Source organism: Trichomonas vaginalis, chromosome IV (genome assembly GCF_026262505.1).
Source record: "Trichomonas vaginalis G3 chromosome IV, whole genome shotgun sequence".
Lineage (NCBI taxonomy): Eukaryota > Parabasalia > Trichomonadida > Trichomonadidae > Trichomonas > Trichomonas vaginalis.
This window is the reverse complement of record NC_067206.1, coordinates 22,923,751-22,947,600: the sequence shown is the minus strand read 5'-3', so window position 1 is coordinate 22,947,600 and position 23,850 is coordinate 22,923,751. Positions and strand designations below refer to the sequence as shown.

General features: G+C 35.2%; 8 protein-coding genes and 5 pseudogenes across 13 annotated transcripts, besides 6 other annotated features; 5 read left to right on the top strand and 8 right to left on the bottom strand.

Annotated features, from left to right (window-relative positions):
• Nucleotides 1-198: 198 nt before the first annotated feature.
• Nucleotides 199-8,296: a mobile genetic element.
• TVAGG3_0151000 lies at nucleotides 2,094-2,261 on the bottom strand (annotated as a pseudogene). The gene has a single exon. A coding segment is annotated over exon 1 (168 nt).
• Nucleotides 3,003-3,589, bottom strand: TVAGG3_0150990 (annotated as a pseudogene). The gene has a single exon. A coding segment is annotated over exon 1 (587 nt).
• TVAGG3_0150980 (uncharacterized protein) lies at nucleotides 5,949-6,350 on the bottom strand (the record flags this gene model as incomplete). The annotated part of the gene is made up of 1 exon (XM_051224645.1): nucleotides 5,949-6,350. One exon carries the CDS (start codon nucleotides 6,348-6,350, stop codon nucleotides 5,949-5,951), a length of 402 nt encoding a protein of 133 aa, XP_051109631.1.
• On the top strand, nucleotides 6,367-7,325 carry TVAGG3_0150970 (annotated as a pseudogene). The gene has a single exon. A coding segment is annotated over exon 1 (959 nt).
• A 1,307-nt stretch (nucleotides 8,297-9,603) lies between the features above and the next one.
• Nucleotides 9,604-9,846, bottom strand: TVAGG3_0150950 (serine threonine-protein phosphatase family; the record flags this gene model as incomplete). The annotated part of the gene is made up of 1 exon (XM_051224644.1): nucleotides 9,604-9,846. One exon carries the CDS (start codon nucleotides 9,844-9,846, stop codon nucleotides 9,604-9,606), a length of 243 nt encoding a protein of 80 aa, XP_051109630.1.
• Nucleotides 9,847-11,306: 1,460 nt separating this feature from the next.
• Nucleotides 11,307-23,850: part of a mobile genetic element that runs on past the window's edge.
• Nucleotides 11,453-11,597: a mobile genetic element.
• Nucleotides 11,568-11,597: a terminal%2Cinverted (terminal inverted repeat of MuDR-2_TvMULE3 transposon ID:TVAGG3_0150940).
• Nucleotides 11,909-23,289: a mobile genetic element.
• TVAGG3_0150930 (uncharacterized protein) lies at nucleotides 13,037-13,699 on the bottom strand (the record flags this gene model as incomplete). Its single annotated transcript, XM_051224643.1, has 1 exon — nucleotides 13,037-13,699. One exon carries the CDS (start codon nucleotides 13,697-13,699, stop codon nucleotides 13,037-13,039), a length of 663 nt encoding a protein of 220 aa, XP_051109629.1.
• TVAGG3_0150920 (integrase core domain containing protein family) lies at nucleotides 14,045-15,019 on the bottom strand (the record flags this gene model as incomplete). Its single annotated transcript, XM_051224642.1, has 1 exon — nucleotides 14,045-15,019. A coding segment is annotated over one exon (975 nt), but the record flags the coding sequence as incomplete, so codon positions are not given.
• Nucleotides 16,766-17,772, bottom strand: TVAGG3_0150910 (organellar and viral DNA polymerase type B; the record flags this gene model as incomplete). The annotated part of the gene is made up of 1 exon (XM_051224641.1): nucleotides 16,766-17,772. A coding segment is annotated over one exon (1,007 nt), but the record flags the coding sequence as incomplete, so codon positions are not given.
• TVAGG3_0150900 lies at nucleotides 18,260-18,873 on the top strand (annotated as a pseudogene). Its single transcript has one exon. A coding segment is annotated over exon 1 (614 nt).
• On the bottom strand, nucleotides 19,070-19,711 carry TVAGG3_0150890 (uncharacterized protein; the record flags this gene model as incomplete). The annotated part of the gene is made up of 1 exon (XM_051224640.1): nucleotides 19,070-19,711. One exon carries the CDS (start codon nucleotides 19,709-19,711, stop codon nucleotides 19,070-19,072), a length of 642 nt encoding a protein of 213 aa, XP_051109626.1.
• Nucleotides 21,039-21,675, top strand: TVAGG3_0150880 (annotated as a pseudogene). Its single transcript has one exon. A coding segment is annotated over exon 1 (637 nt).
• Nucleotides 21,920-22,144, top strand: TVAGG3_0150870 (uncharacterized protein; the record flags this gene model as incomplete). The annotated part of the gene is made up of 1 exon (XM_001303546.1): nucleotides 21,920-22,144. The coding sequence occupies one exon, from the start codon at nucleotides 21,920-21,922 to the stop codon at nucleotides 22,142-22,144; it is 225 nt and encodes a 74-aa protein (XP_001303547.1).
• TVAGG3_0150860 (protein of unknown function, DUF4107 family) lies at nucleotides 22,145-22,672 on the top strand (the record flags this gene model as incomplete). The annotated part of the gene is made up of 1 exon (XM_001303545.1): nucleotides 22,145-22,672. The coding sequence occupies one exon, from the start codon at nucleotides 22,145-22,147 to the stop codon at nucleotides 22,670-22,672; it is 528 nt and encodes a 175-aa protein (XP_001303546.1).
• Nucleotides 22,673-23,289: a terminal%2Cinverted (terminal inverted repeat of Maverick-1B transposon ID:TVAGG3_0150850).

The following is a 23,850-nucleotide window of genomic DNA, read 5'->3' as shown; positions in this document are numbered from 1 at the left end:
AGATTTCTGCAAGTTATTTTATTAAGGTTTTACATGGTAAACGTTATTTTTTTAAATTTTGTGAAAACTCAACGGTTTTGACACAGAGCCCTAAAAATTATTTACTCAGAATTTTGTTGCTGAATTCAGCAAAATATATTTTAGGGTAAAGGTTAGAATCTAACCTGTTTTTAACCTTTTTTCTACCAGTTATTTTATAAGCGTTTTACATGTAAACGTTATGAATTCGTTGAGACTTTAAACAGTTTCGTAGCTTCTATTTTTCTGTCAGTATTCAAAAGTTTTAACTATGCCGAAAGTCTCTTTAATACTTCTTCTTGACGTCAGATAGAAGGAAATCGTCAGCAGTTGGATAGTTTTTTTGTTCAGAAATTCTAACATGTCCATTTTATTTCTGCTGGCTTTTCTGCTTCTTTTTTAAGTTTGCAATAGTCGTTTCTCATTCTTTCTATCTTTCTTTGACGGTATGTTATATTCTTAATTGCCGCTTTTACATTTAGAACATTGCGGGTTCATTTTTGCGTTATATTCTGAAACCTTACCTGCTAAAACACTAAAGCGTCAATTGCTCTCTTCATCTCAAAGCATAGCGGGTCTTTATCTGTTCGTTCCATACCTTACTCTTCTATCTTTATCTCTTTATTGCCATAACACTTCAGCAACTAACGAAACAAAGTTGTCGTAGGTCTTAAACTCTCGGTTTTGTAAGGTCAGAAACATTCTTATATACATGCGCAATTCTTTGTCCATAACTTATTGGTTGCAATGAATCCTAGAACTCATAGTTTACCTTTCGTATAACTTCTTTATTTCTACTGAGTCAGTTGCTTTGACTTCATTTTCGTCAATTCGGAATAGTGAGTTTTTGTTGTTGGATTTTCAGGAGTTTAGGCAATGTTCAATTAATTCCTGCATTTCATAAAGATATCGTTCATTTGTTTCATCTTTCGCACTACAGTCTAAATTACTTGTTAAAAGTTCTTGCTTTATCTTCTGGATTTCTGTTTTCAAAGTATATGAAGAAGGAATGAAGCTTTTCATTTCTACTAACATTGACGTGGATTTATAATCTAACGCTAACGAGTTTGGTGAAGTTGTTTGCTAACATGTCTTACAATAAAAATAAAAAATATTTTTTTAAAAAAACTAACTTTATTTTTTATTTCGGGAAAATTCAAGAGTTTTGGTTGAAAAAACAGGTGGAGCCAAAAGTGGCTCGACCTCAAAACAAGCATTTTTGTGAAGAATATACCAACCGCCAGAATTTCGACGGTTGCTTTTTATACAAAATTCAACGGGTGACAAAACATATACGATGAAGTCATGACAAATTCATGAGGGTGAAAAAACAGGTGAAAAAAGAGGTGAAATCTCACCTCTTCACCTAAACATTATTTTTGTCTGATTTACGCTCATTACGATGAAATCATGAAAAACATTTACGAAGAAGTTTTGACAAAACATTTACGAAGAAATTCATGAAAATTCATGAGGTGAAAAAAGGGTGAAAAAACAGGTGAAATCTCACCTCTTCACTAACATTATTTTTGCTGAATTCAGCAACAAAATGAACGAGGTCAGGATGTATGTAAATACTTTGAATTCATTCATAACACCCTTGTAAGCTCATAAAATGCTTGTTTTTGAGGTCGAGCCACTTTTGGCTCCACGTATTCTTTCAACCAAAACTCAAGAATTTCCCGCATGAATTTTGTATAAAAAGCAACCGTCTGAATTCCGGCGGTTGCTATATTCTTTCACAAATGCCTTATAATACTCTTCCCAGGACTTATTTTCAACAACTTCTAAGTCTTTCCTAAACTGACTGACTGACTGACGGCACAAAGTGGCTTAACGAAAGCATTAATATATAAAATTCGTGAAAATTCATGAAATTCAAGAGGGTGAAAAAACAGGTGAAAAAAGAGGTGAAATCTCACTCTTCACCTAAACATTATTTTTACTGAATTTAGAACAACTTTCTCTCAATTGGAGCTGTGGCATACTCTTTGCGTAAACGGTTCAGACCTTCTTCGAACTCTTGGTCTCTCTTCGATTTGGATTGAGGTGGAAATTGCTGGAACAACCAAGGGTTGGAGCTGTAGCATACTCTTTGCGTAAGCGGTTCAGACCTTCTTCGATTTGTATTGGAATTGGTAGTAATTTGGATTGAGATTGGAATTGCTGGAACTGAGGTTGCTGAGGAGACTGTTGTGGTTCTTCTGGATTGAGATTGGACTCGGTTGGTGGACGTGGGACATTCGTTGGTGGCTTAACCATCGGACCACAACGATAAAAATCTCTGCTACTAGCAGTACTGCTACTGACAGTAGCAGTACTTTTTCTGACAGTAGCAGTACTTTTACTGACAGTAGCAGTACTTTTTCTGACAGTAGCAGTACTTTATCGTCGAAAACCCTCTCAAATTTTCCTTTTTACTGCTCCTAGCAGTAACTTTTACTGCTCCTAGCAGTACTGCTACTGACAGTAGCAGTACTTTTTCTGACAGTAGCAGTACTTTTTCTGACAGTAGCAGTACTTTTTCTGACAGTAGCAGTACTTTTACTGACAGTAGCAATGGACAACATCGAGCCATTAGATGAGGCAATTTACCTAATTGAAATTAACGAGCTTGTTAAAGACTTCCTCAGGCAGAATGTAAAAGGCAAGCTTGTTAACTGTTGGATAACGGGAAGGGCTGCCTTGAATCTCGAGACTTCGACTGGAATTCCAATTCAAATACCAGACGGGACAGCCTACGACGACATAAAGGACGCCAAAAGAGAAGCTCTTGTTAAGTTCCTAAACAAACGTCCTTGGATACAACTTCCAAACAGAGAGAGTCCAATTCCACGAATTATACAAATTCTCAGAGCACTGTTCCACTTCTCGGGTCAACCATTCTACATAACTACAGAAGGCGACATTCAGCCAGTTCAGTAAACATCTCATTTTAACTCACCTTTTTTATGTTTTTTGTGAAAGTGTCAAAAATAAATTTTTTATTTCATGCAATGTTTTATTTCTGTGCCGTCTTCAAGTATACCCCAATACTTACGCTTGGAGAGGACATGAACTTCGGAAAATACCTTATCTAGCTTAAAACAGCCCATCTTTTCACCGACCATTCCCATTTCAATGAGTTTGTTGTATCCTTCTTCGTTCGTCATGAGTGCGTCAATGTTCTCATAGTATACCTTCACTTTGGATTTAACCTCTGAGAAAAATTTGTTGTAGTTGTCAAGGACTGCCTTTGCGAACTGAGGATAGGACCAATGTTCGACAATAGGTTTTACTGTGGTTACTAAGCCACCTTGACCTAGAGTAAATTCGTATTTCAAAACAAAAGGGGAGAACCTTTCAACAAAGTTGTCGACCTTCTCATAGTGTTTACTCTTCATCGCTTGAGGTTTCTTAATGGAATATCCCCATGTCGAATTCATAAGCAATTTGAGTGTCATTGCAAGTTTGGGGTTTGAAGCTTTCCTAATATCATACAGTTTGGTATGACTTTTCCAACTGTATGTTCCTTCCCGGGAACTCACCATCTTCGTTTGATTCCAGTTGGAATATATTGGACAAACCTCATGTACGCAGCGTTAAGGTCGACATAGTATATCTTTTCGTTTGAGTCGAACTTGTCGCAACCAATTGGTCCAGTTTGTGGAAATTCGAGTGAGTCTCTTATTCTTCTGAGAAACTTCTCCTGTTATCTCATAAACATCGTCGAAGCAACCTGTTTCATAAAAACCTTCTGACCTAACTCAGATGCTCTCCAATACAATTTTGACGTCAATTGGATGTCTCATGGAAGTTTATTTATAGCATCTTGAAGTTCTTGCAACCTCATTGGAAGTTCTTCTGGTTCAGGTTGGTATCCGAACAATCCAACTCCTTGTGGAATTGTGTACTTCTTTTGTACTAGAACTTTGTCTGGAACAACTTTTGGTCTTGCTAACAGTGAAAAGTTTGTTTCGTCTTTTGTACAAAAGTTTCTGTCAGCTTGTCATCTGGAATTGGTTCCAACAAACCTTTCTCCGAAAAGAATGTTTACAGCTCTGACAATGTTGCACTTGCCTTTTCCGAACAATGGGTTTGTAAGACTTTCGTTCAACATGAAGTGGTTGTGGACAATTGCAATCTTCAACCATGGTAAATTGATCAAACATAGTCGTCATGTGAAGAACCTTTAGCTGTAGGTATGTTGACTCGGATATTGACATTTTGCCAACGGTGCAATTTTTGCCAATTGACCTCTGAGAATGTACCTTGTCTTCACACATGACTCAGATACTTCATCTTCTCTCTGTAACAAGACCAGAGTTCCTGAGACATGTAAGAATGCAAGGTTCGTTGACAATTGTTTCAATTGAATTGTAAATTCCATACCTTGTCAAGTCAATGTCAGACTTATTTATGAACGGGAAGTATCCAGCATGTTGTCTGACTGCTTGAGGGTTAGGTTGGTACCATTCAAATTTTACACTTGCAATTCCTTCAATTGCATTCAAAATGTCTGAGTCGGAGTCAAACATTTGTTCTCTCTTTGTAGTCTTGAAAGCGTCAAGAATTGTGCGGCTGTTTGACATTGCCATGTGCATAGTATATATGACCGTCCAAATCTGTTACGGTTAGTCTGAGATTGTATCCTTTCTTATTTCCGTCTTGTATGGCAGCAAGTACTCCCATGAAGCCTTCTTTGTTCTTTCCTTCGTCAAAGTTTACTGTAAAGGTTCGACCAGATGTAATTTGACTTCTAACTTCACGGTACTTTTCATATGCATATCTTGTTCTTTCCATGGGAGCATGTTGTCTTCACCTTTTCCTTTTTTTCCTTCTCAAAGGATGCAATTGTTCGTCATGTTTCCAGTAGAATCTGGCAAAGCCGTCGTGTCCTTCAACTTGAGGTTCACTAACATCGAAAGGCATGTCCATAAGACGTTCTTCTTCTAACCTCTCAGTCTGTTTGGATAATTTGCGCGTGCTGTTTCCAAATTCCATTTCGTAGCGAAGACCAGACAATTTGTCATAGACTTTTATGGGTCTTCCCTTCCTATATTTAAAATTCTTCGAAACTTTCCAACCATATCTTTCTAACTCTGCTTTTATTCTAGCAGATTTTCTATCCATTCTATATGGGGCATTTTTATAAAAATAAAAAAATATTTTTTTCTTTACTTTACATAACCGCCTGCTGCCATAAGTCTTTGACGCCAACCCATACCAGCTAATGAAGGTTGACTTGGTTTAGTTTCCAAACTAAACTTTGGTTTTGGTTTATCTTCAGTTTTTGGTTTTTCTTCTTCTATCGGTTTTTCGTCACTTTTCGGTTTCCTCTGACTTTACTCACTTGCAGGTAGTTGTGTCGTCAACATCTTCATAATATCATATGCCATTTGTTTTTGTTTTCCTTTCAACTTTTTGTGTTTGTTGTAAAGTTTAGAATATTTCGACTCTAAGTCAATGAGAATGTTCTATAATGAACTGTTGGTCAGTGAAGTAAAACTTTTCCATCTGTTGTCTCGAAAGCTCCTTCAGACTTCAATATTTTATTTGTGAGAGTCTGTTTCTTTTTTGAGATACTAGCCGTTCCATTTCTATGAAAAGTGACTTTGTAGTTTAGGTTTGTATTTCCAGACCTGGCACTTTCTATTATTGAATTTTTCTCTTTCATCTGTAAGTTCTTTGACAGGTTTTGACAATGGTTCTGAACTTTTTGTTTGTGGTGTCAAATCTACCGTTTCAACTTCTTCGGTCATTTCATCTCAGTAAAAAATTTTAGTTTGGTTTGTTTCAACTGGTTGTTGTTGTTTTTTAAGTCGGTCTAAACTTCCTGAGGTATAGGAAGAACTTGACAAACACGTGGTGTAACTGCTGGAAGCCGACAAATCCATCTTGAACCCATTTGTCTCAATGCTGTATTGTTCATTTCATCTCAGTAAAAAATTTTACATTCCCCACGTTTGAGGCGGTTGAGGTTGGTTGTTGTTTACCCACTGTTGTGCATGGTTATATCCTCTGTTAAAGAATCTTTCACCTTGGTCCATATAGTGCCCTGCTTGGTTATAGTAGTCATTTGCTTTGTTATAGTAGTTTCCTGCTTGTCTTCCTACATTATCCATCCATCCTTGAACTTTTCCTCTTGTTTCAGGATTTGGAATAAGATTTGCTGCATCTCGTGCTACATCCCAACCTTTCTGTACAGTTTGTATAATAGGTTGTGCTTTCTCTTTAAGTATACCTAATGTACTCAAAATCTTCCTTCCAACTCCAAATACACCTCTGGCTATTGTTCCCACTGCGGGTAAAAATCTGGATGCAACTCCTGCTAATGCGCCAAATAAACCCATTTCTTATAGGGTAAAAATGACGAATCCGAACAAGGACCCCTATGTTTCTAAGGCAACAAAAAAAGCACTCATGATAAAAATCTTTAGTTCAACACCAAATGCTTGGTTTATGGATATCTTGGAAAACATTCCGAGGTATAGAGAAGATGGACCACCATACTGGCTAATATTTGTCGGTCAAAACACAAGATACTGTGAAGCCATACCATTACAGTCCAAAAATATTTTAGATGTGAAAACTGCTTTGACAATATTCGTTGACAAATACCATCCAACAAAACTGACATCTGACTGTGAAAGTTCTTTCAAATCAGACGATATTAAAAACTATCTGCGTTCAAAAAATGTAAACCAATATTTCATTGTCGACCAAAACCATTCTGCTCTTGGTGTCATTGACAGTTGTATAAAAATCTTAAGAGACTTAAATCAACCACAAGGTGGTGAGGTAGATGAAATGTCATATGACGACAAATACAGACACTTCTCCATGGCAAAGATGAGACAAGTTTTAAATATTTACAATAGCCGTAAACAAAAAGGTTTGGGAAACCACTCCCCCGAAGAAATGAAAAACAACCCTGACTTAGAGAAAGACTATATATTTAATAGTTTAGTCAAAAGAGACAAACAAGAAAGAATGCCGGGCTTCAAACTTCAGAAAGGTGACAAAGTAAAAATAGAAATACCTAAACGCGACCCATATGAAAATACTATTGACTATGACAACAATGGGAACCCGACAGGTACTCACATTCGTGTTCGTAAAATAGAAGAAAGTATACAAGAGAATATTATGAAGTTTTAGGCAAACATGGCAAAATGTACAGACTGCAAGCAGAAGATAAAACTACTATTGTCAGACCTCGTTTCAAACTTGTCAAAGTTCAAGGTGGTATACTTTCAAAGACAGTTCCTAACAAATATAAGACAACTCCTGACGAATATGCTAAAGAAGTTGAAAATGACGACTAAGCATTTCTATACCATGCGTAAACTGTCATGTAAGGTGGCATGTAGTCTTTACTCTGTCCCGTTGTTTGCGTATACCCTGAAACGCGATGTGTATGGCTTCCTCCTACCTCAGTGTTACTCCAGTAACAATTTATAGCAAACTTAACGTCCTCTTTAACATCATATCCTTTACCTTTTGTCATTCCTGACCAATCCCAAAATCTATGACTATGCAAACCTGCTTCAGATGTACTTAAATTTATGTAGTGACTGTGCGCAGGTAAATTTGCACCTGAAATCGTTTTACTTCCACCTGTTTCCTTTGAAGAGTTTGCACAATACAAAAACCTGTCGACTATTTGAGTCCAAGTTCCAAAACCCAGAACTGTTTCTGGTCTGGTAGAGTTCATTGACGTATAAATAGAGCCTATAGGATATAATGTTTGAAGCATTTCTGTCTTTAATGTTTGAAGCTCTGTTTTGTCTGCTTTCTTGTCATATAAATCTTGAGCAGTGAATTTAATATTATGTTCATCCTTCATGACATAAACATCTTTACATCTAATGTTTCTCATCGTCGTTATGTCGTCATCCGATGTTAAACCTTGTGGAAAGTTAGGAGGTTTACAATATAATACATCCCCACCAGTTTCTTCAACCGTTCCTTCAATACTTTCTATAGCAACAGTTGTAAAACTTGTATGTGTATGGTTCTTGTCTGCTTTCTTCTCTAACTCATCGTTAACATAAGTTTTATCTGCTTTAAGGTCTAAACATCCTGAAACCCATCCTGTATCGGCTTTAGTTTTTAAAATCTTCGATGTCCGTTCATGGTACCAGTCAACCCTTTCTTTCATTTCTTTATCTTTTTCATCCACATATTCCTTATCCGCCTTCTTCACTAACACACTAGCCATAAGTCCCTTATCTACCTTATTTTCAAGGCTAACGTTTAAGTCTGTTATTTCAGATATAGAATGTGTATGAGTCTTTTTAGAATATTCGTTTTCAGCTCTTGTCACTTCACTTGACATTTTATTGTCAACATATGTTTTGTCTGCTAGTTCAGGATGAGTATGTTCTTTTGTTGCATAAGCATTGTTAGCTCTTTCTTCTTCTTTTTGCTATTGCATCGTCTACATATTCTTTGTCAGCTTTGTTGTCAACATCTGCTTTCAAAAGAAGTTCATTTATAGGTTTCTCGTTTAAAGTTCCTTTTGTTGGATTTATACAAACAGTATGGTTCTTGTTGTCTTGAAACAGAAACTCATCTGTCATTGGGTTTAATGTCAGTTTTAAGTTTCCTTCTTTCAATGACTCAGATATCTTAGAATAGTTTGAAAAGTTTGTTGTGTTCTTATTTAGAGCTTGTATAATGAGTTGTCGGTTGTGTTGTATTTCTCTCATAGACGCTGTTTCATTTGACATTTTTATTCTAGATAAAAATATGCTTCCAATAGAAAAAGAAAATTCAAGAGTTGCTACAACTAAACCATTAGATGAACTTTTTACTAATGTCGGTCAAAAGTTTGAGACAGAGACCGTAAAGCATGAAGGCTATCGTTTTGACTACCCATTAAGATGGCTAAGAGACCCATCTGTCACAAAAGCTATTGGCTTTCGTAGAATGAAGTTTGTGTCTGTAGAAGATAAAAGTTTTCCATTTATTGTAAGGTTTCATATAGATTATATATCTGAAGGGAAACGAAAAATGTGGGAAGAAATTGAGCTAATACAAGTTGACCTTTCATCTTCTCTACAGACTGCGTTAAAAAATATAGAAGATAAAATAAATTCATGTTATGCAAAATATGCTGATGAATATGCAAATACCGAGAGCACACTTTATGTGAGAATTGTATATGACAAACAAAATTCACAAGTGTCATTTCAAATCTACGAAGACAATCCAAAGAAAGACGAACAAATATATACAGAATTCACTGCAATGTCATGGTATTATTTGCAAAGAATGTTAAATCAGAAAGTCAAACTTCCTTTAGCAAATATTACAGTCGATATGCAAGAGATGAACCATATTTATTTAAAGATGTTTTCGACCCAGCTGCTATTATTGTTCATGCTTCATTTTCTGGCGCTCAAAACTCTTTCTTATGCTTGGCAAATGACTTTTACGAAAAACCTACAAAGTTATATGAACCACCAAGTGGAAGTATTTCAGACTTTCAAGTATGGTTTACTACAGATGGAAGAAAAAGAATAATTCCATTATACCATGCGTTTTACTTAGAACTTAGTTTCATATACAACTACTATCGAACGGTAAAAATATGATTTTTTAATACGGTTGAGGTGTTGGATTTGGTTGCCAACTAGACTGTGGTGCAGGTTCAGGCTGTTGTATAACAGGAGCTTGTTCTTCTGGTTCAGGGTCTTTAGGTATAATACCAACGAACTGACCTACTCTTTTACCAATATTTTTGACTCCGTTCCAAATTCCTCTTCCTACGGTTTTTATTCCATTCCATATACCTCTTCCAACATTTCGAAAGAAGTTTCCTATCTTACTGAAGAAACCCATTTTACTATATGTAAAAATCTAATGTCCGCCTAGTCTCTTACGTTTCCTGTTGAGTTCCATAGCATTCTTTAACTGGAGCTCATACATTCTGTTTCTCCTCTGGTAGAAAACATATTCTGGGTCAACTCCTGTGTTTGCGTCATCTGCATAAAGTTGTTTATATCCCACTTCAGGGTTTGTATAAAACTCTTTCCATCTCATATTTGCATACCATGGTGGCAAACCTAACGCAGCGTCATTTGACATGGCAGTTTGCATTTGTACATCTGTTGGCACTTGACCATAGTTTGCCATTGCAGTTTGTATTCTAACTTCATTTGGAATATTCTCTGGGTTTGGTTGTCCAGGTTGCTGTGCATTCGCTAAGTTCTGTGCGTCCATTTAATATTAGATAAAAATATCTCTTACGAGTACATATACTGAACATTTGCAGGCATTGGTTCATCTTCATATTCTCTGTACCTTTCTGCCACGTCAAAGAAATAAATGACACAATGGAAAAAACCTAAAACAAGTAGTCCTATTTCAAACCACATTTACTTACTAATAAAATTTCTTTATTGTGACACTTTCTCCAGTTTATAGGTCCTCTCTCATATTCTATCTTGTCATATATAAACTCATAGTCATGTATGTCCTCTAACCATCTCATAACGGTTTCCAAACCACTTTTATCGGATGTAAAGTAAAAGCATGGATGGTTATGTAAAACGTCTAAAGTTTCTAAAGAGTCTCTCAAAGTCCAGTCTACTTGGTATTGAAAATCCCATGTGTTATAGAACGGCGGGTCCACTATAAAGAAAACATTTTCCTTGTTTTTATATTTTTCATACAACTCTGTCCAATGACATCTCACAAACTCTATACCCTCAATATATTTTTCTATGTCCTCTTTGAAAACATTTGTATAGTTAAGATATAAAACTTTTGACATAAGTGTTTCAATGTCATGAACTCTTATAGCACCACTATATAAAAGTCTAGAAGATATACTATCCCAGTCAATATACTCTGCTTTTTTCAAAACCTCTCTGACAGTATTTTTCTTATCTAATGGTATACGTTCCATCTTACCTATAGGTATCTTTTCTTTCAACTCACTCAATATTTTGTTTGTGTCTGGTATATGTTTGAGACGGTTCATATAGTTGTCGAAGTCATTGCATATAATCTTTGAGTCAGGAAATACAGTATGGCACAAATGAGATATATAGAAACTTCCACCGAACAAATCTACAAATGTTAGACCATTCGGTAGTTTCTTAAGTTCTCTCAATATAATATCTTTACATCTACTCTTATTTCCAAAGAACGGTAACGGCGGTTTTGTAAAATTCATTTATATATAATAATAAAAATGTTTTTACCCGAAAAGTGACAGAAAAGTGACAAAACATGAAAACATATATATTTTGTGAAAAGCTCCTGGAAGACCCGTATATAAGAACTTCATTTATACTAAACATCTTCGGGGGCTAGAAGGCACGAAGTGCCTGGAAGCCATCCCCCAAGAAAAAAAAACTTCATTATACTCATTCATCCTCAGGGCTAGAAGGCACGAAGTGCCTGGAAGCCCCACTACCTTTTTTTTTTTTTTTTTTTTTTTATTTCAAAGAAAAGAATAATTTAATAGACTAAAAAAATTATTATTTTTATTTATTGTGAATTTTAAATTGTCACTTTTTGAGTGTTACTCCCTATTGAAAGTGTCACTTTTTGGGTGTCACTTTTTCGGAAATTCTTATATACTCAGACTTGTCTTGAATCAGGACAAAACTTTACAAAATGTAAACTTTACATAACCGTTTCTATCGTACATGATATTTAGTTGACATTGTAAACTATCTTCATGTAAAGTATGGCGGTTTGAAACCATCAGGAACCTTCACTTTTTTGACGAACTTTCCGCAGCAATTTTTAAAATTTGTGAAAACTCAACGGTTTGACACGTGCCATATGTCATTTTACTCAGAATTTTGTGCTGAATTCAGCAAAAATAATGTTTATGTTAACATGTTAGATCTAACACGTTTTCTAACCTCTTTTCTAACATAACTATTTACAAGCGTTTTACATGGTATATGTTGCGATGGTTCATGACTTTAAACAGTTTTGTAGCTTCTATTTCTTCTTTTAGTACATCGAATGTTTTAACTATGCCGAAGGTTTCTTTATACTTCTTCTTGACGTCAGATAATAGGAAATCGTCAGCAGTTGGATAGTTTTTGTTCAGAAATGCTAACATGTCCATTTTATCTTCTGCTGGCTTTTCTGCTTCTTTCTTTAAGTCTGCATAGTCGTTTCTCATTCTTTCTATCTCTTTGACGGAGTAGTTATATTTCCTAATTGCTGCCTTACATTTTGAACATTGCGGGTTCATTTTTGCGTTATACATTGAAATAAAACCAGCTAAAACAACTAAAGCGTCAATTGCTCTCTTCATCTCAAACATAGCGGGTCTTATTTGTTTGTTCCATACTTTGCCTCTTCTATCTTTATCTCTTATTTCCCAAACACATTCAGCAACTAACGAAACAAAGTTGTCGTAGGTCTTAAATTCTTCAGATTTATATATGTCAGAAACATTCTTATATACCATATCGCAATCTTTGTCCATAACCTTATGGTTGCAATGAAAACCAAGGAATTCATAATTTACCTTTCGTATGAATTTCTTAATTTCTACTGAGTCGGTTGGTTTCACTTCAATTTCGTCGAATTCAGGAATAGTGAGTTTTTGTTGTTGGATTTCAGGTAGTTTAGGCAAATGGTCAATAATGTCCTGCATTTCATAAAGATATTCTTCATTTGTTTCATCTTTCGCACTACAGTCTAAATTACTTGTTAAAAGTTCTTGCTTTATCTTCTGGATTTCTGTTTCAAAAGTATATGAAGAAGGAATGAAGCTTTTCATTTCTACTAACATAGATGTTGGATTCATGACTAACGAGTTTGGTGCTGTTGTTTGAATTGTTGTTGTGCCGATTGTTGAAATCATATCTTTACATACAAGATAAAAATTTTTCTTAGAAAAAATTAGCGTTATTTTTCTTTCATAAGGAAATGTCAAAAATTCATGATTTTCGAGAGTTTTAGACCATGTTAGAAAAGTGGTTAGAAAACGTGTTAGATCTAACATTCTAACATAAACATTATTTTTGGTCGTTTATGACAAAAATAAATGGTTCATTTACTCACAATATTTTTGTACAAAACGACCCCAAACTTTTAACTTCTTTTCTGCAGCTTCAAATGCTATCTTAGCGAGTTCATATTCTCTAAATTCTCTCTTTAAATCTTCTTGTTCCCATTGGTCTAGTTCGTATTGAGAATCTCTATAACCATAACATATCTCACGTTCGTGTTCTAATTGTTTTTCATGCATTTTTCTAACTTCTTGTTCGAACAAAGGTTTAGCATTCTCTACTGTATCTTCGAGTTCTTCTTCATCTAACTTCTCATGAACTTTCTTGTCTATGGAGTCCATAATTTTTCCAACTGCTATGCAATATTTTGGAGAAGCCCACATTGCTATATAGTTTATAAGTCTTGCGTCTACATACGTTCCTCTAACCTGTTTGATTTCATCAGGAATTCCTGCATGAATTTTGTATAAAAAGCAACCGCCGGAATTCAGACGGTTGCTATATTCTTCACAAAATGCCTTATAATACTCTTCCCAGGACTTATTTTCCAACAACTTTCTAAAGTCTTTCCTAAACTGCTGACACATATTTGTTGCATTTATATAACCATCCTTGTCTCTACGTAAGACTTCAATACCATTATAAGTGCCTTTTGTGAATGTTTCGCCATTAGATTTGTTCGTGAACGTCTGTGCTTCGACTGACATTTCTGTTCTTACATACAAAATAAAAAATAAATAAAAATAAAACTAACTTTATTTTTTCTATCTTAAGGAAATTCATGAAAATTCATGAGGGTAGAAATGAGGTTAGAAAAGTGGTTAGAAAACGTGTTAGATCTAACATTCTAACATAAATAAAGTTTATGTTAAAATAAATGGTACCATTAATAATTTCATGACTGTTCTCGTTCATGTCTGATTTACATCCAACGAAAAAGTTTAGAAGAATTTTCTTATTCTTTCTGGCTTATTTTTGTCTTTCCAGTACTCCCGCTCTAATGGACCCAGATGAGTTGGTTTAGATTCTCTCAAGTTCTTAGATGGTATAACATCTTCAACGCCTCCTTCATATCTTACTTTATAAGTGTCATCGTTTGTGTTATAGCCAAGTATTTCAATAACCACTCCTCGCTTTGCTTCGTCAATGGTTTCAGCAAGTTTGCCATTACTACTTTCGACTAATTTATGACGAGGGTAAAACGCTATGGAGTCGTCAGCAGCTTTTATAAGATATCCATTACCTTGCGTAGAGTCTACGATATAATAATTTCGACTTAACCTTAAACGTTTCTTTGTCAACGGTTTGTCGTCAAGAACTACACGAACTTTTGTACCAGGAATGAGGGTAAATTGTGTTGAATTTCTGATATTTTGTGTTTGACTTCGTTTCTTTTGTATATACTTTTCTTCTTGTTGTTGTGTCATTGAATTTGGTGTATGTCCTGTTGTAGAATGTGTTGAGGAATTATATACTTCGAGAAAATGTTTCATTGTTTCTTCGGTAAAGTCTCGCTCTTGGTTTAAATCTCTGAGCGTTCTTATGAAGCGGTTAATGATGCCGAGTATGTTATGGTTATGGTCTTCAGTAGTGTAGTGAGTTATGTTATGCTTAATGAGAAATTCTGTGATTTCGTTGCTGAGGTATGCACTGTCTTGGTCTGATGTTAAAGTACTTGGGTTATGTTCTGCTACAAACTTTTGTAAAACTCTTAACACTTCACGAGTTCCTTTATTTTTCATTGGATATGCATATGCTTTGCGAGTGTTAACATTAATGAAGATGAGGAATGGTTTATGTCCTCCTTTTCTGCTTTGAATGAGAGTGTCAAATTGGTATGCGTCAGGAGCGTTGGAGTAAATTGGTAAAAAGTAGTCGTAAGGGTTTATTTTTGTTTGATGTACAACATTTTTGTCAAAGAACCTTTTCACTTCAGCTCTGTTAGTAAATCCCCAACTTTTTGCAGCTTCATTGAACTTCTTAAATGACCTCCATGGATGTTGTTCGAATACTTCTTTCAAGCTCATTTATGTAAAGTTAAAGATTTTATTCTAGGCTCAAGCGCGTTCATTGAACGCGGTACCATGCGAATATAGTCACAAATGGTGGCATATAATCTTCACCCGAGCCTGTTGGATTTGTTGTGAAAGTGTGTGAATGATTTCCTGTGGTTCCACAGAAAATACCTGTGCTTGAATCTACTGGGTCACTTGAAATATCATATCTATGCATTCCCTGTCTATCCGAACCTGCTGCAAGATTTGTATAACCTCTTTTTGTTATTGAATGTGAATGACTACCTGTTGTGTTTGTAGTTCCTGTATGAGTGTGCGGTGGAAGGTTTGCTTCAGTAATTTTCTTCGAACCTCCTGTTTGCTTTGAAGAGTTCGCACAGTATAAGAATTTATCTACAATCTGCTCCCACATACCAAAACCTAAAACTGTTTCTGGATTTGTTGAATTCATTGACGTATAAATAGAACCTATAGGATATAATGTTTGAAGTATTTCTGTCTTTAATGTTTGAAGCTCTGTTTTGTCTGCTTTCTTATCTAACATTGTTGGTAGTTCATATGCTTCAAAGTTTCTGGCATGATCTTCGATATTCCTGCAACTCTTATCTAAATTGTTAAGAGTATCTTTTACGCTTGTACTTGGATTTTCTAATGGTGCACTTGAACCAAGGTCAAAGTTCAATATTATGTCGTCTGCTCTAACAGTAGTGAAGGATTTATGTGTATGGTTCTTGTCGGCTTTCTTATCTAACATTGTTGGTAGTTCATATGCTTCAAAGTTTCTGGCATGATCTTCGATATTCCTGCAACTCTTATCTAAATTGTTAAGAGTATCTTTTACGCTTGTACTTGGATTTTCTAATGGTGCACTTGAACCAAGGTCAAAGTTCAATATTATGTCGTCTGCTCTAACAGTAGTGAAGGATTTATGTGTATGGTTCTTGTCGGCTTTACTGTCTAAAGAAGTTTGAAGTTCATTTATATCGGAGATATTGTGTTTATGAGATTTCAAAACTTTGTTCGTTGCGTCAAGTTCTTCTTTCTCTGCTTTACTTTTAATAGCATCTTCAAAGTTATTTTTGCCTTAACTCTTAACATAAATCTTGGTTCAACTAATACACCGTTAACAAGAAGTATGAAGCATAAATTTCAGCGTTATAACCAAATGTTTGTGGTGCTATACCTGTGTCATACTGTACAGTACAGTGTATGTCATAACCTTTAGCACGAATGAATTTATATCTTCTTTCATTAACATTTTCGTCTTCACTTCTTCATCCTGTGTTAAATATCCATGATAGTCCGTTATAATCTGTTCATCTGAAGTTATATAATGAACGTGGTTCTTGTCCGCTTTACTATTTAATGTAGCTTGAAGTTCATTTATATCGGAGATATTGTGTTTATGAGATTTCAAAACTTTTGTTCATTGCGTCAAGTTTCATTTTTGTCCGCTTTACTATTTAATGTAGCTTGAAGTTCATTTATATCGGAGATATTGTGTTTATGTTCTTTATCTGCTTTTTCGGCTAATTTCTCTTCTATCTCATTTATTTTCAAGTTCATGCCTACCACCACCTCCCGAAGAAGTATTTTTCTTCAGCTCTTGAAGAACGTCCACTTCGCCATCTTTGGTGTCAATAATGAGACTTTGAGTTAAAACCTTTCCTGTCTTAATGGATGTTTGTAAAACTTCTCTTTCACCGTGTTCGGGATCATGGTCGTCATCATATCTTGTGAAATCAGAGATTGTCATACATTAAGCATATCTGTCTCAAAAGTTCTGCTATTTGAAACTGGAACGAAAGATATACAGAACTTTCATCATCTCCTAAAGTCAAGTCTGCTTTCTTAAGTATTTCTTGAATGTATGCAATGAGAACAGAGTACCTTGGAAAATATTCGAACAATATTTCATTAGCTGTTGGTTTTGGTGGTTCTTCTGGAGTTTCTGTTGTTTCAGTTCCTTCTGTAGGTTCTGTTGGAGTTTCTGCATCTCTTGACTTCAATGCTCTTGCTCTCAAAGACCTAAATGTTAGAGCACCGGGTTTTACAAAGGACTTTATAAATGCTTTAATAGTTCCTGGTAAGTTATTGTTAGCATTAAGTAAGTTCCTTATGCTTCCATCATGTACGTCCATAGCACTATGTAAAAAATCTATACTTTTCTTGTAGTCAGCAATAGACTGACTGTGATTTTTTAAAGATTTGTCAATACCTTTAAGCCAATCTTCATGCATGTCTGATACTGAGCCAAGAATATCATTTGCTTCCTTTAGTGTATTTTGTGCTTCTCGTAAAGTATCCAATCTCGTACGTGCATTGTTTGCTATACGTCTTACAGTATCTATTTGACTCCTTGTTTCTTGCATCCAACCAGATAAAGTTTTAATAGTATCCGAACCATTTGAAATGAAGTTCAAAGCATTTTTAACGTCATCTAAAACTTCTTCACCAAGTACTGCCCATATCTTTCCGATTTGGTATTGAAGAACTCCATATGAAGCAGCTGTTAAACCAGTATTTATAAGGTTCCATATCCATGATTTAGCAGTTTTTCCATCCTTTCCATCCTTTCCATCCAAACCGTTTTCGCCTTGAGGTCCTTGTATTCCTTGTATTCCTTGTATTCCTTGTGGTCCTTGAGGTCCGGTGTCACCCTTCTCTCCTTTCAGTTCATCTTTATGTTCGTTATAATATTCTAATGTCATAAGGTGTACATCATTACTGCTACCAGCAACGCCAAGAATTTGTTTCTCATTCATGACTAAATTCTTTAGGCATTTAATGTTGTCGTCAAATCGAAAGCTCTTTAACAATTCAATGAGAACATTCAGTACTTTCACTAATGAGGCATCTACTGTTGAATTTATATATTGCACCGTTCCATCATTTATGATAGGAACCTTGCTTGTTGTAATGAATGGGTCATAAGTGTTAAAAGTATCGAAATCAATGACTTTTTTAGTTTTTCCATCGTCAATGACTAAATCATTGCCTTCAATGGTTAAAGTTGAGTTTTCGTTTACTAGTTCATGTGCTCTTCTTGCTTCATTTGTTTCATACGCATATGCAGCAATAGTCATATTTTAATGAGAATAAAATGTTGTTCTATTTGCAAGTACAGACCCAAACGAATACGGGACAGTAAAGCTACAAACAAACTTAGGTCTTCAGAATGAAGCGCTTGCTTTCAGAGTTGTTGACTTTAATACTATTGCTTCATTCGTTATAACTGACGAAACAGATTTCATGGAGCTTGAAATAGATGACAAAAGAAGTTTTATAACATTTCCTAACAGAGCAGAGTATAGAATAGATAAAATTGCTGGAGTCATAGATACTCTCATAAATGAAGAAACTATTGACAACATAGATGTCGAACTCTCTTCTGAGGGAACATTGAAGTTCAGTAGCAAGAAAGAGTTCAAGATAACACGAATGAGTCATAGAGTTCAACTTCTTTTAGGAGCATACCATATGACATTTCCTTTGAAAAGTGTTGACAAAACGATTGAGATGAAATCTGTTCCATACGTATGTTATGGTAATTGTTTATACATTGAGTCTAAATAGCTAATGTCACAGGTATTTCAGGAGTTAATAGTAAAGGTTCAGTAGAATATAAGTCTTTCTGTTATGCAGTCAATTCAATGTTCATTCCAAACGTTCCTGTCATAGCAACTCATTTAGGTAAATGGGTTCGCATTAGTCCTCACAATTTGAAAGATATGCAATTCAGACTAGTTGACTTTCAGGGCGAGCCGGTAGAACTGAAGGCACCAGTGCGAATGACTGTTGAAGTTGACTTTTTAGAAAATATTAAATGCAACAGCTTACAAGAGAACTCAGAGCTAAAAATATAAAGTATGAATGTTATGTATTAGGTCATGAACTTTGGTTGTTGCTGTTTGATGAAACAAATGAGTTAGTTATGTCAGTCAAGAGAACAGAAAAATATTGTGTTAGTGAAAACTGCACCAAGTCAATAAGATTAGGTTTGCATTATGAAGATGAGTTCGATACTGTTGAAGAAGTTTTGGACAGATATTACAAATTGCTTTAATTTACTAAAACATATTTCAAACAAAGTTTATATTCTGTTGAAAGTTTTGTATACTCGTTTGAATATTTATACTTAAACTCAACTCCTGTAGTTCCTGGTGTTTCAATGATGCGGATGTTACCTATTTTCATGAATAGTGGAGTTTGACCACAGCATTCGATTTCAGGGTCGAGATAGTCAATGACACATTGTTTCCCTGTTATTCGTGAGATAACATTTTCAAGGTCCTCCTTTGTTAGAATTATTTGGTTCTTGCTTATAAGATTTGTCAAAAGCTTCTTATCGTCTTTGAGTAAAATTGTTTGGTATAACTGAAGAAGGTAATGGTCTACGTTATCTGAAGGATTTGTTTGAACATTTGTGTAAGGATTGTCGTTGGCTTCTCTTGAAAGAATTTGGTCCAGTGGTGGATACTCTAACTTAACATCTGATGTAGCGTTAGCGTTTGAAGCTGTGTTTAAATTCACGGCGCCATGCTCCAAGACCGAAGGTCCCGACTTAAGTTCTGGTTCTTTTTCTTTCAAACACTCTGAACTATAGTTCTTTATGACAATATTGTTTGTCGTTCGTGAGTCAACATTTGATGTTGGTTCAATTGGAACATTAACGGCACCAGCTAAGATGGATTTGCTTCTCATTTCATATAGAATAAAAACCTTTTATATGTATGAAATGAACAATATACTCGACAAGGGTTTGAATGTAAAGCTAACGAATGAAAATATTGTTGAATTCACTGAGACAGGTGCTGTGTATAAAGATGTAGAACTACCGAACAAAAGAGCTAAGGGAAGAAGCAGGAACATGAACAAAGGGTGGAAGCCTATAAAAATTTATGTCAATGATGGCTCAGGAGGTTCAAACATAAAGTATGCAGAAAGTTATAGAGTTTATGCTCTCAAAGGTGAAAAGCCTTCATTTAAGAACAGCTATTCTAACGCATATCCTCAAAAGCTAACGGATGGGGAAGTGGATGATATGAATGACAGTAAAAATATTAACAGAAATGGCGACAGAGATGCATGGAATTTGTTTACCATCAGTCAATTGAAGGTTAGGCTTTAAAATAATGTTGGTCGTTCCCATGGAATATTTTTGACTTTAATGGTATTAGTCATGATATGAATCTCAAGGTATGAACGAGGAGAGATGAGAGACTTATATGCTTCCCAAATTTCTTCAAAAGGTAATGTTATACCTGACTGTTTCCAAATGAGTTCAATGTCATAACGTGAGAAACCTTGAAAGATAACGAAGTCAGTTATGAGACGTTTTATGTTTAAAGCTAAAAACCTCCATGTTTGCATAAGTATTGCTACAGTTAAATGGTAATGTCTGACTTTAGTAATGATATTAGCTAATGGTGAGTCTGGTTTTGACACTAAACCTTTTCCGGCGAAGTCGTCGCAAACGAGCAGAGTGTTTGAAGGATATTTTTTGAAGGGGTATTTTGAAAGTTTTGATAGAATGTAGTTTGTCAGTCGTTTCATATCGTAAACTCCTGAGTACTGACGTAAGTGGTGTTTGTCAATAATTCTTTCCATCTCCTCAGAGGTCTTTTGCATTCCTGACTGTATAAATTCAACGATGGCATAATATTTTCTCTTACGTCGAATGTAACGTTGAAGAAATTCAATGAGTTCACTGTCTGGAACTTTAACGACAGAGGCTTGAACTTTTGACATAAATGTTTTCGCTGTTGAGTCCATAGAGTCTGAAGTTGCTGATATAATGATTTGGTCATAGTAAGAGTCGTTTCCTAAACGTTCTGTTATGAGTATATGACGAATGAGGTTGAATGTCTTTCCTGACCCCATCTTTCCACAATAGAAATAAACGCCATTTGAACAGAACTCATAGTCCTTACTGAAAGGAAGAATGAGAGAACTGTTGAGCTTTTCACTGCTTTCATTCATGTCTTCATCTACGTCATGTATTAAATGCTTCATTTTATCTCCATTAAAAATGCAAGTCAGAAATATTCAGAATATAGCACCGAGTCTAACTGACAAGAGTATAAAGATATACTATGAACACGTTATGATGAAACCAACCAAAATTCAAGAAAGTCAGTATACTTATGAATATCCAAGACACTGGGTAGAGTATGTAGGAGGTGAGAAAGCTATTGAAATAAGACAAGTTAGAAGTATTCCAGCAGGAAGGACAATATTATTGAAGAACTTTAATGTTTTGAGATATAATGATGAAACAAAGAAGCAAGATAGTTTCCCTGTTGCTGTGTATGTGAACTTAGATACAGGAGATGACATGAAAGTTTTTAATACAAAGCTTCAAACGGTAGTGAGAGAACAACTGACTGCGGAAGGACATCCATTACCTTCAGAAGTTACCATAGCATATAATTTTGAAACAAACTCAATAGATTTTAAAGTCATCTCTGCAAAGAAGTCAGGTTTACATTTAATGAAGCAGATGTATATTCGAATGAAAACTTCAAAGCTATTGCATGGTTAGATAATGACGATTGCTTTAAGAAAATCTTTAAATTCAGTGACTCAAAGATGTCAATAGATGACCTTCGTGGAATGTTACCATCGACGTTTACAGTAGAAGGTTCAGCAGGATTGCTTACAAGATTGTCAATTGGTGGTATTTGGTCTCGTGAGAACATTGTTATAAAATCCAGTATAAGTGAATTTGCTGAAGAATCTATATTATGTCTTTCAAACTATATGTATTCGCCGCCGAAGCATTATAGTATAACAAACTTTGTCAGTAAGTTTAACATAAGACTTGTCGAACCTTCTTCAATGAAAGATGTTGTGCTACCTAAAGATGGAAAGGATGGACTCATTATTGAGATGATTTTAATAGCATATTAAATGAGTTTGTTCTTGAAGGTCATTCATGATGAAATAACTGTTGTAGAAGATGTTAGCAATTGTTCAGACATTTTGAAGCGTATAGATGATATAAGAAATAAGTTAGATAGACCGCAAAGCGGTGAGGGCGAAGCCCGTGAGAACGCTTACGTTTCATTGACTTTCTCCAGTAACGAGAACTTTTATGAGATAATATTGAAGAGAGATGATTTTAATATGGTGTAAATGGTAGCTTGGGCAGCTTTAGGCGCAATGGGAACAAAAGCATTAGCATTTGGAGCAAAAGCACTTGGAGCTTATGACGCAGTAAATAAAATGGGTGGAGGAAGGGTTTCAAAGACATTAGATGCAAATAAAGGGAAGATTGGAGGCTGGGTTGCAAAGAAGTTAAGATTAAATAAAATAGGGCTCATAAATAAAGCATCCAATTTGGTTGCGACTGAGTCAGAAAATGCTTTAGGAAAGGACGACGAGTTTGCAAAACACGCAAAAGACTTTAATGACCAGATGAAAGGTGAAACAATGCATTTAAATAGATTCGATGGAACTAAAGAAAATGTTTCTTCTCCACCAGTAGTTCTTCCGTATGGTCCCTATGGAATGTATGGAAACCCTTATGAACGACCATTTGACCCATTGACTGGTGGAAGTAACTGGTATCATTACGGACGAAGAAGAAAGACAGTCAAGTTGGAGACAGACGTGAAGAAAGCAACTAAAAAGAAACCAAGGAAGAGAGTTATAAAGCAATGAATTCAACAAGGTTAGAAATGAGGGTAGAAATGAGGTTAGATCTACCCTTCTACCCTAAATTTATTTTTGCGCTATGTTTTCATACGTGTGAGGGTGGTGATATCATTAATTTTTAAGTTTATTTTTATATAAATGACGAAAACTATTGAGATAACAAACTACAACGGTCATGAGTTCAAGAATTTGTTCTTCGTTCCTCGTGAAAATACATTTTATCAGATACGAGGGAGAAAGGGTAAAGTTAGTTTGAGCGTTTATGAAGGAATGAAGAATAGAAAGTTTATACAAGCATACGATACAAACGGTAAACGTGTTTTCATTAGCTTTTGTCAAAACTTACTAACATTTATTTTGACAGTGATTTTGACCTATATGAAGAAGAAAGTGAGTCAGAAGATTATGAGCTGTTATGTGAAGCACAGCAATGGGAGGAGTTGCAATACTTTTGTAAGTGAGAACGTTTATTTTTACATTAATGAAGTCATTAGTGGTTGGCGGTTTGTAAATATTTAAGGTTAAGTTAGTGTTGTCGTTGGTGTTGTAAAATATACGTTAACGGTTTTGTAAAGTGTTAAATTCACATATAATGGGTAAGGAGGCGCGCAGTGCCTCAGTACACGACTTAGGGATACTAACTTTATTACTGGTATAATCTAAGAAATAAAATTCACGAGGTGCATAAGATTGTCTTGAATATCTTGCAGTACACCTGACTTGAACTATGTCACCTTCATGGTATTCATCTTTTTTATCTATAATAGAACAGGAAAATGCAGTATTTGAAAATCTGTTAGTATTAAGTTCAACATACGCAGTATCAACATTATTAAACTTGTCAATAAATTTAAAGTCCACAGAATCATATGCCAATTTAATTGTGACAGAGAAAGTGTTGTCAGCGCCTAAACTAGATACTGAGATTGCATTTTGGTAATACCTGGCAGTATATCCACAATATTGTACTTTCATTGTGCTGAAATCACAAATATATTTGACTTTGAAGTTAAAAGCTGCTGTTGAAAATTGTTCTGGAAAAACAGAAGGGGAAATATATTGGATATCAGGAAGTGCACATATTTTGAGATTAGATACTTCGCAATACTTTATTATCGCTGCAGATGAGTCAGCTTTAATCATTGCAATTGAAACAATTGTTTGCTCTACAGTTTGGTCTGTAA